The following is a 10,937-nucleotide window of genomic DNA, read 5'->3' as shown; positions in this document are numbered from 1 at the left end:
AAATATACTTCTACATTATTGTTGTAAATCAGCTAGAACAAACTGACTGTTGACTCTGTAATTCAACCTGTAACAGAGGGAGATAAGTACTTCTTACTGATAAAATGCAAATAGGCAATTATGTGGGTGGAACCAACCATTAACACAGTCTTTTACTCAAGATTAAACACTCTCAGCTTGACTTTAAAACTGACAATATGCCTGAACTCAAAAAAAAAACCACCGAGAAAAAGAAGAAAACCAATGATTTGAAGAGCTTTATGACTGTTTTGTTACATTTTTATATATTTATTTGAGCCTTACCACAAAGGAATAATTTAACGTTCTGGGCTCCAAAGCACGTCAAATACATAAGACTATTCCACAGGGTTTTTTGACAGATGTCAGACACAGATTACAAGAGAAATTTAATTTTTTAGCTGTAATTGTAATTTTTACCTCAAGGTTAGCAAACACATTTAAAAGTGGGAGTAAAAACTCTGGCATTCATTAGGCTGAAGTACAGCTATCAATCACTTCAGCCCTACCACTCTCCCAAATCAGGACTATCATAATCAAAGTGAACCATTGGTACTGCTGCAGCTGTTGAATTGCGCCCACAGCACATCAGTAGCAGTCTCTATCCCTGCAGTTATTGTACTAATTTCTCCATCAGCTTTGGAATCCTGCAAGCTTGAATTTGTTTACATTCATCTGTTTCACAGGTCTAATTTTTGAAACTGTTTCTTGAAAGCCACCAATTCCCAACACAGTATCTTCACTGTCTTCCAGGGCAGTTCTATATAAATATTAGAGAATTCTCTGGTTCATTTACCACTAAAATGTATATTTATCTAGAAAAGGTAATTTTTTCCCTACAAAGTTCCCATAAACACCTCTGTATTAAGCCATAGCAAACTCTAGACCAGGAAATTCAGCATCTCCAGTGACTTGACTTTACCTCAGTTCTCCTTTACAAAAGGAAAAAACAAACAAGCAACAAAACATCCCCACCCCTTGAAAATTAGAAAGGAAAGGAAATAACACAATAAAAAGACAAACAGCGAAGCATTCAGTTAGTCGTGCAGACAACTAAAATAAGCCTCTGAAAATTTGACATTTGAAATGCAATTATCTCAGTGGTTAAAGTGTGCAAATGACTAAATGTGCCGCTTGCCTCAGAGACAGATGAATACTGTAGTCACCAACGATTATTATTCATGTCTAGCACTAGCAGTTCTGTTCCTTTTGTTGATGGCTTTGGACATGATATATCATCACTTCCTCCACATTTCACATCTTCCCCCCCACCAAGAGAGACCAGCACCACAACTTTAGAGGGAGGTATCAGAAAGATGGGAACTTTTCTTTTTAAAGGCTTCCTGTCCATCCCAAGTCTGGCAAAACTGTATGTTATATGGAATCAACATTTTCAAGCAGGAACACCAAATATTATTTCAAGTTTTATCTGTCTATGAAAATCACCTCAAATATTCAGAATTTCAGGTTTAGGTGTAAGAAATAAGATAAATTAAAGAAAACAAATATGCAAGGAAAGTGTAACTATTCTATCAATGAGAAATACAAAAGCTTAGAAAAACGCCAGCTTCAGCCCAAGACTGAAAAAAACCCACAGATTTTTCAAAACCAGAGTCCATACAGAGTCACACAGCCCTGCCTTGTCATGTTTGTTAAAATCCTCGCTTAGAAGTCAGACAGCATTTTGTTTAACTTGTGTTGCTCTGTATCATTACACTAAACCATAATTAACTCCTCTTTTGTGCCGGCCTCATTCCAACACAATTGTACCCACTGTATAACAGCAGCAGTTCTCAGGTTTTGTTTTGCAGCTCAGCTGTATTTTTCTTGGATGTTCACAAGACTGGCATTTGACTGGATGCGTTTGGCTAGAAAGGGAAAAATTATATGAAAATTAAACACAAAGAATTCCACAAAACTAGTCTCTCCACTCCCTCTATTTATCTGACACAGACTTGCAAACAGCTTTCCGTTCACGTCCAGAAACTTTAATGAAAAGATATGGCTGAAGCTTCTTCAGGGGACAGCAGCAGACTAATAGTCGCTATTAGCGCCGTCAGCACAGCTGCAGGCAGAGCTGGCTGGGCCCCCTCTCCCACACGAGCCAAGCAAGTCCCTGGCACCACCCAACTCTAACAGTGAAATGCCAGCGCCATCACTTACGCAAAATGAGTATCCGTTTCTTCTGCTTTGAGTGAAGGAAACTACTAAGATAAAAAACAATAGGTAGGAAGAGAATAAAGGATGAAACTGCAACCACTGGGACTGTATCACTGCAGGGAACAGAACAGTTGAAAGTTCTGCTCCAAAGCTTCCGAGTGATATTCATCTAAAAGGAAAACATAAGAAAGCCATGAAAGCAAGCAAATGCATTTTTGCTGGGAAGCACAGCAAACACTCAGGCCTCATGACATTCAAATGTTCAAATATGACCTTAGAAAACAACACTTTAACAGATCTTTCCCCAAAAGCAAGCAAATCCCTGGAAATGTAGAAACAGACAATTTACAATAAGACAAGATTTCACGTCAAAACTTTTACAAGCTTCAAAATCAGACCACACTCAGCTAGATTGTAGACATTGCTACATGCCTGTTTCCGAGAGAACTCGCTGAGAGCCTGCGGAAGCAGGGCTAAATCCCACACTTTCGACATCTCTCCTTTTGCCCAACCACCTAAAATCACACAATACAATGAAGCTTTTTCCAAACATATGCCACCAATGCTGAGGACCCCTAGAAACAGCTGCTGTAATAAGGAATCAATGATTACACTGGCTAGAACAATAGCAGTAAAGCTTCCCATTAAAAGCCAGAAGATTAGGACGATTTTTTTTTTTTATCCATCCCCTTTGCAGTAAGAAATTGAAGCGCAGCTACTTAAACTGGAACACACTCGGATGATCAAGAGCTTCAGTCAAGCTCCTGCTGCATCTACTAAGGACGGGGCCTGGCAAGACAGCCCCATTAGGCTGACTACTTCCTCATGCACCATCAGCCTGACAAAGGCACTGCTGCCAGTACTGTCCCATACTGAGAGAGAGAAGCAATCCCAAGCAAGGCAAGCACAAATGGCTCAATTAATAAAGACCTCCACGACAAAGCCTCCCTGTCAAATATTAACAAATACTTACTGCGTCTTCCACATCGATACACAAGTGCGCGGAGTGGCCAGATTCACCACCTTGCCTGTTCATCCTTTGCAAGTTGTTATACAGGTCGTTCAACACTCTGTAGGTTTCGTTGCAGTTTTTACATACTTCAGTGTAGTTATTTGGTGACAGATAGGTGGTTTGTCCCTAGGGTTATAAAACTCTGTATGAATGTTGGTTTAAGGCATTATGGAAAAAAGCTTAAAAAAGAGAGTCAAGTTTGAACCAAAATGCAGATTCCTAGCATCCTACATTGAGTAAAGACCCAGATGGACAACTCGCATGAGAATGCAGGAGGAAAAGGCACTAACTCTAATTCACTACGGATAGGATCCATTTCCTGCAGGTTCTGCATCTCATAATGTTCTTTGAACTAACAGCTTTTTTATGCAAACATGTACCTTTTAAGTATCAGTTCCCAGAAAGAAGAAGGAAAAAAATAAAAGGATTACAAGTAATTAAGTGTCATTCTGAAGACAGAGATACCAGGTTCCTTAATAGTTGTGTGGGGTTTTTTTTGTTTGCCCATATCTAAAAGTGGTTAGGTTGCTGCTGCTGAGCTATACTGACAATGATACACTGTGCCATAGTAAAGAATCCTTTCAATTTGTGGCCTTCACTATCCCTGAACGCACGGCACACTTGAAAACAAAACTACAATCTCTAAAGACATTTCAGCCCAATAATGGTTGTACCAGCTACCCACCAACCACTGTGTTAAGTTCTAGTTCAGACACTTGAAGTGATCAATAGGCCAGTCCATGCTGTTCCTGACCAAGGCCAATAAAGGCACATTTCCTAGAAATCGTTAATAATATGATTAAAAAAGCAGAGTTTCCTTAGACATTGTTCCATACCCATCATTTACCATTTTTACTATTTAACAACTCCGGAACTTGGCCAGTTTCTGATTCATATGGAATGCACACAGTTTCTTAGGCTATTCAGAGCATTTTCTTTGAGAGCAATTACCATATTTATTTCACTAATTATATCGCCTTTGCAATATGGACAAACTTTAGCTACCCATTATTTTACTAGTCAAAAGAATTGCTGCAATGATTTCAGGTAGCTGGTCTTTCTGAACTAGTCTATATTATCAAAAGAGAATTTAAATATTCAATTGTTAAGTCAGAAGACAACAATTCCACAAAGAGACAGAGAGAGACTTACAGCAAGCAGACATGCCTTTTCTTACTATATAATTATCAACTGCAGTGAATTCAGAAATTCTGATGTGAAGTAGCATTGTAATTACACACAAAATGAAGTCAAGGTGAATATCAATTAGAATTAATTCTAGGCTCTCAATCTGCAAATATCTGCACTTTACGGATCATTGCTTTAACTGCCTAAAATTCACAAACTCACCAGCAGTTTATTTGTCTAATCCTTATGTGCAGTTTATTCATCACAAATAAGATTTTGCTAGCAATTAGAGGATTTAGTGCTTCGCTTAAATACACAGCATAAATACCTGAAGGTTACGTTCAAAACATGTCAGAGACTTATTGAATAAATCCAGGAATTCTACAGTAGAATTTGATAATCCCTCACTGTTGTTCTTTAAACAATCTGTCAAAGAGAAAGAAAAACATCAGGATATTCCAATTTCTAACATTTCCATAGCCGACAAGCCCCAGACACTCCACTTCTGCAAAGAGAGCTCTCGACTATAAAAGACAGGTCTAGTCAACACTGCAGCTTCCTTATCTGCCTGCCATTGATGTCTCAAGACCTGCTGACCTAACTCTTCATCGAGAATATATTTCAGAATTAATTGGCCTTGATTAAGTGAAAGATGAAGACTATCATCAAGAGCTTTCTGAAGAGGGGGTCTGAATTATCTCTGGACTTCAAGATAAAACAAGACATTACTTTTATTTTCTACCCTTCAAATCTGGCTTTGCCCAGCAACAGTGACAGCCATTATGTGAAAGCAGAAGCACCAGCAGTGGAGATGAAACAGCGAATATCCAGAAAACAGCTAGACCACAAACAACAGTAGAAGTCAGAGTGTAGGTTACTACTGTTTAGGAAAATAGCTGACCATTTCACCAGCTTTGAGGGGAGTTCTGGGGCTTTCCTCCCAGTCATAGACTCAACCCTATTGTGTTACAGCTTCCACCCATCACACCTCCCTTCAGGTGCTCTAACCAGGCAGATCCTTGAAAACTACAGTGTCTTGGGAATTCAGATGTTCAGCGACAGCACCCTAAGAGCCAACATCACAGAAAAGCCTCCGGAAAGAAGGAAACACCATCAGTATGCTGGGCAAGCATCCAGATGGACACCGGGCAAGCAGCACAAAGCCCACAGGCTTAGCATAACAGGACAGCCCAGACCACAGAGCTGCGTCTGGACTGTCTTTCCAGCCTTCACAAACTGCAAACTCACAAATGAACACACTCTTCTGGGCTCTTAAGGGACTTCGGCAGCAAACTCAGCATCTTTAATGTTCAACTCCATGGTGCTGTTCCACACCCACTTCCCACAACAGGGAATGGCACAGTTTAGCTGTAAGCATGGCACAGCACCATCAGCATGGGGACAGTGAGATACAGGGAGAGACTTGGATGCCCTCCAGCCACAAAATGAAGTAAAAAGCATGGCTGTGGAGGCACATACTGTTCAACATGTAAGCATTCCAGAGCTACTAACTTCATTAACAAAGAACGAACAATTTCTTGCGTAAGATTTTTTAAAATGGAAAGACTGAGACAAACAGAAGAAACCACAAGGAAGCTATGGAAAGTCTCAGCAGCATCTGTAGATCACAAAGAAAACTAACATTACTACCTTTTTAAAGAATAGCCTAAAAGAAATATTTATATAGCAACTAATTTTTCTAATAGACTACTGCCCTCAGATTTTGGCAGTATCTCTGACAAAGTAGAAAGTCCCTGTGCCCCTCATTGGAACAGCTCTAGTTCAGGATTTTTATGCTATACAATATCTGTCTTTAAAGAAATACATGCAATTCTGATCTGTGCAAATTGGCAAAGTTAAGTCACAACAGCAGCACAAAACCTACAGAATGAGTCACGTACTTGCACAGTTGGCTGTCTCCCAGGTTTCATTAAAGAACTCCGAGAGTGTCACAACTATCTGCAGTCTGTCTGAGGTCAAGATGCTTTTGGCACAATTGTGGCTCTCAGAAGAATTCTAGAAGAAGAGAGGAAACAACAATAAAACAAACAAAAAAAAGCAATCAAGTCTTAAAAATAAAAAGGGAAAATTTTGAAATGTATTTTAGCTCAACAATCACATTTTATAACATTGGTGTTTCTAAAAAGGGAGAACTGATGGAAAAATAAAAAACTTTTTATCCTCCAAATCAAATTATAAGCAACACTGCTTACTGCACATGGTCTTTGAAAACCTGCTGGAACTGCATGCAAGCCAAAAATACACAAATAAATAAACAAACAAAAAGGCAAGCAGAGACACAGGGCCTCCTCTGCAGGTAGCTCATATTAATCAGTTTCTGGGTTGCTACTCCAGGACCCAGCTCAAGGCACAAGAAGCCAGAGAGAAGGACTTTAGACTGCAGAAATATTGGAAGGAGCTGAACCAACAGAGTGGCCTCAAAAAAAACCCCAAAACAGAAAACCACGTTCAAAACCACTGTACCAACATACTGTATCAGCATCATCCCCTCAATGCAGCAATACCAAGAGCATGGCCCTCTGAGAAGCAGTGCCCACAGCCATTCCCCCAAAGCCTAGGACCAAGGCGGGCTCGCTTGCTATCAAGCCCATCAGGTCTTAGCAAGCCACCCAACCCACCCATCCTCAAAGCAGGCACTGGCACAACTCTTACAACAACTTAATCTCTAGACCAAGCTAATAAATAAATGCAGAGTGACCAAAAAAGCAGTTACAGAACAAACAGGAAGAATCTCTCTCAGACTTCGCAATGTTTTTCTCCTTCAAATCTTTTATTTTTCTCCCTCAAATCACTGATGCAAAACCATGATCTCCAGTCAGCTGACTCCTGTGCTCCAGCTCCTGTTTTCTGGCTCCTAAACTGACTTAAGCACTTCTCAAAATCGCCAAAGCTGCCAAAAGCCTCTTTGATAAGTGACGTGGGACATACGAGAAAGTAATCTCGTTAACGAGAATCATGTTCCTTACAGAGCTTTAGGAGAGATCCAGTTTCTACTTCTCTTTGCTAAAACAGGTTTATCTTTTAAATAAGAAGTTTCCCCTAGAGACTCAAATGCAGAAGTTGAATATTGCCAGATCTGGTAACCCCCATGTTCACTCGCTTTCATTTCTACTAAATTACAAACAGATACTCAAGAAATGTTTAGGCAGGAAACTCTCTGGTTGCTTCAAGAAAGTGTTTAACTATGAAACTTCCTCACCAGTTGGACTCATGAGTGGGGAAAAGAGCACTTTAAATCCAAAACTGAATCAAGCAGACCTACATAATTCCTTAAATATTTGCTTAATTTATTCCTTAATTAGTATAGGGAGGAGGATTTTACACTCTAGAGATGTCCAAAACTTAACTTGGCTGCTTCTTTCACATTGCACTATAAGTATTATAGGATGGCAAAGATCAAACCATCAGATATCTGATTACTTATGATCATGGTTTGAGGTTGCAAGAGGTCACCTCCTTTTTTGGTTAGTTAATCCATGCACAGAAGGAACACCAAATGGTATTTCATACAGAGGTGTCTTCCAGACCACATAGTGGAACAGTCCTCCCAGGCTGCAAGTACTCAAGAACAGCAGCTACAATAAGTTCATACACATTATAAGTACTGGGATATCTTTAGCAACCTAATCCTGGCCAAAACACCATGCTGAAAGTACCCAAGAGAACTGCATACTAATTTCTCACTTTCACATTAGATGGTCACTGGTATGAAAACAGCTTCCACATGAGAAACAAATAAACACACTGCAGGTTTGCAAACTAAACCAAGAGACCACTGGCTAGATATTTGCCCTGGAGAGGACAATTACCAAATGAACATCCATGCACTCTTCCAATACAGGCACTGGGGTGGTGAGGCAGACAATGCATAAAAGCCAAAAAGTGATACTTCTTTACCCGACAGGTAACTGAACTGTGCAATGGTTTGCAGCAGGGCACTGTGGCACCAGAAGTCGGTCTATGTTTAAAGAGCAAAAGATTTTTCTTGTCAATGGCGATTCTAAATACAGACTTAGAAATCCCAAGACTGGAAGGACAATCCATGGGACACAATGCTATGAAGTTGCTCTCTGCTTATACTCTGACCAGGGCACCCACTTCTAGCCATCATCAGAGACCAGACAAAGGTCGTTTGGTCTGATCCACTACTGACATCCTTACACCATCCCATGGATAAGTTGGACAAGCTAAATAGCAGTTTTGAACACACAATACTAGCCATGACCCACATTAAGAAATAAAAAAAAGGATGATCAGAAGTCTGGAGGATTTAAAGAGAAGACCCAGCTGCGGTCAGGGTTTCTCATTGGTGGTGTCCACAGACTCCAGCCAGCACTCAGAACTTCTAGTTTGCTGCCACACACTTCTGCCAGCTTTGGAGCCAAAACCAGTGTGACATGTCCCTCCATGAAAGACGTGCATCTCCCACCACAGTTCCAGAAATCCTCAGTTTTCAAAAAGACATCAGGCAACGAAGCTCAGTCAGTGCTCCTCATTAGTGTCATACAATGACCTACAAGCCAGAATGTTGCTTTAGCCACTGCTACATCAGCAAGAACAACTCAAGTTTTTCCACCTGCAGAGAAGAGTAAAGCTTTTTTCTGCAGGTGGAGCTGCTTGCCCCTAACCATGCCAGAAGCCGGCTACACAGACCGGGTCACAATGCTGAACAGCAGAAGGCAGCCGTCACTGGCAGCGGTGCCTCCCAACAGCTCCCAGACCCTGTTAAACCGCCTTATGCAGCCAGTGGGGCTCACAGCCTGGGAACTGACCTTCACGGGGTTGTGAAGCTCCCCCCTCAACCGAGGCCCCGCACCCGGTTGCGCCGGGCCCAGCTGCGCCCCGGTCCCGAACCGTCACGAGTGGAAGCTGCGAGGCCCCGGCACCGCCCCCCCGTCCCCGGACGCACCCCGACGGCGCGGGCGATGTCGTGGTAGCGGTCGAGGAGGCGGCGGTAGAGGGGGTGGCAGCCCTGGCAGAGCCGCACGGGCCGGGCGCGGCGGGCCAGGCAGGCGCTCAGCGCCGCGCTGTCCTCGGCGAAGGCGGCGAGCAGCCGCCGGCACTCGGGCTCCAGCTCGGGCAGGTCCCCGGGCAGCCCCGCGTCCCGGAGCTCCGACCACAGCTCCTCCGCTTCTTCCAGCGTCTCCTCCGGCGGCGGCGCCCGGCGCGGCTCCCCGGCGGGGCCGAGGGCCAGGGCGGGCAGCAGCGGCAGCACCAGCGGCAGCAACCACCCCGCCGGCGCCATGGCGGCCGCGCGAGGAACCGGAAGCGCCGCGCGGGGAGGAGGCCCCGCCCCCAACGAGGGACAGCGCCGCTCATTGGCCGAGGCGGGGGCGGGGCCAAAGGGGGGCGGGGTGAACTGGCGGGGGCGGGGCCTCGTCCGGGGGCGCCGCGCGCGAGGAGCCCGGGTCCCCGTGCTGGAGCATCCCTGTGTTCCGGTGCGGGAGCATCCCTGTGTTCCGGTGCTGGAGCATCCCTTAGTCCTGGTGCTGGAGCATCCCTGTGTCCCGGTGCTGGAGCATCCGCATGTCCCGGTGCTGGAGCATCCCTGTGTTCCGGTGCTGGAGCATCCCTTAGTCCTGGTGCTGGGGCGTCCAACGTCCCAGTGCTGGAGCATCCCTGTGTCCCGGTGCTGGAGCATCCCTTAGTCCTGGTGCTGGGGCGTCCAACGTCCCAGTGCTGGAGCATCCCTGTGTCCCGGTGCTGGAGCATCCGCATGTCCCGGTGCTGGAGCATCCCTGTGTCCTGGTGCTGGAGCATCCCTGTGTCCTGGTGCTGGGGCGTCCAACGTCCCAGTGCTGGAGCATCCGCATGTCCCGGTGCTGGAACACCCCTGTGTCCCGGTGCTGGAGCATCCCTGGGTCCCAGTGCTGGAGCATCCCTGTGTCCTGATGCTGGGGCATCCTCTGTCGTGAGGATGGAGCTTCCCCAAGTCTTGGTGTTGGGGCATCCCTGTGTCCCGGTGCTGGAGTATCCCCGAGTCATGCTGCTGGGGCGTCCCCAGGTCCTGATGCTGGAGCATCATCGAGTCTCAGTGCAGATGGGGATCATGCAGCCTGTAAGGATGTGCCCAACCCGGGATACATTCTGTCCCACAGGGAGTGCAATTCATGTACCACCCGCTCCAACGAGGGAAGGCCCTTTCCATCCAAAATGGAGATTTATAACTGTCTGTCTGTCGTGGTTAGGATGGTCAACGACACGTAGAAGTTGTAAGCAAAAGGACGACTTTATTGATTTTACAAGACTTTTCATACCCTTCCAGGAACTGCACGTTCATACATGATTGGTTTAAGTAGAGACCAATGGTTCATAATTGGATGACTCTTTCTCATTTGTAACTTCATAATTGGGTGATTCCACCTGCGGCGTGGCAGCTTCCTAATCTTGTTTACTCGGCTCTTCTTCATACCTTTCAGCTTCTCCAAGGATACATTGACATCTGTTCAAGGCCAATGTTAAGTTCGCAGACTCTGATTCCCTGAACCAGCCAAGGTTTCCTGCATCTGTCCTTTGGGAAGCGGCTTCGTAATGTGCTGAAAATACAACCACAATAAGACAAAAAAACCCCAAACCATATAAAGAGTTGATGAAGAAG

General features: G+C 44.4%; 1 protein-coding gene across 1 annotated transcript; it reads right to left on the bottom strand.

Moving 5' to 3' along the window:
* Positions 1–786: 786 nt before the first annotated feature.
* On the bottom strand, positions 787–9,589 carry LOC138717578 (osteopetrosis-associated transmembrane protein 1-like). The gene is made up of 6 exons (XM_069851096.1): positions 9,249–9,589; positions 6,220–6,334; positions 4,647–4,744; positions 3,152–3,316; positions 2,182–2,347; positions 787–1,886 (listed from the first exon to the last, which is right to left on the bottom strand). Exons 1-6 carry the CDS (start codon positions 9,582–9,584, stop codon positions 1,831–1,833), a joined length of 936 nt encoding a protein of 311 aa, XP_069707197.1. The 5' UTR covers positions 9,585–9,589; the 3' UTR covers positions 787–1,830.
* Positions 9,590–10,937: the final 1,348 nt, after the last annotated feature.

The sequence above is a fragment of the Phaenicophaeus curvirostris genome, chromosome 2 (assembly GCF_032191515.1).
Source record: "Phaenicophaeus curvirostris isolate KB17595 chromosome 2, BPBGC_Pcur_1.0, whole genome shotgun sequence".
In the NCBI taxonomy this organism is placed as follows: Eukaryota; Metazoa; Chordata; class Aves; order Cuculiformes; family Cuculidae; genus Phaenicophaeus; species Phaenicophaeus curvirostris.
Note: the sequence above shows the minus strand (reverse complement) of the source record. Positions and strands in the feature narration are given on the sequence as shown.

Coding starts and splice junctions, on each gene's coding strand:
- LOC138717578 (XM_069851096.1), bottom strand. CDS start 9,584: ATGGCGCCGGCGGGGTGGTTGCTGCCGCTGGTGCTGCCGCTGCTGCCC. Junction 6,335..9,248: donor ACATCGCCCGCGCCGTCGGG/GTGCGTCCGGGG, acceptor CTCTTCTTCTAG/AATTCTTCTGAGAGCCACAA. Junction 4,745..6,219: donor GGAGACAGCCAACTGTGCAA/GTACGTGACTCA, acceptor TCTCTTTGACAG/ATTGTTTAAAGAACAACAGT.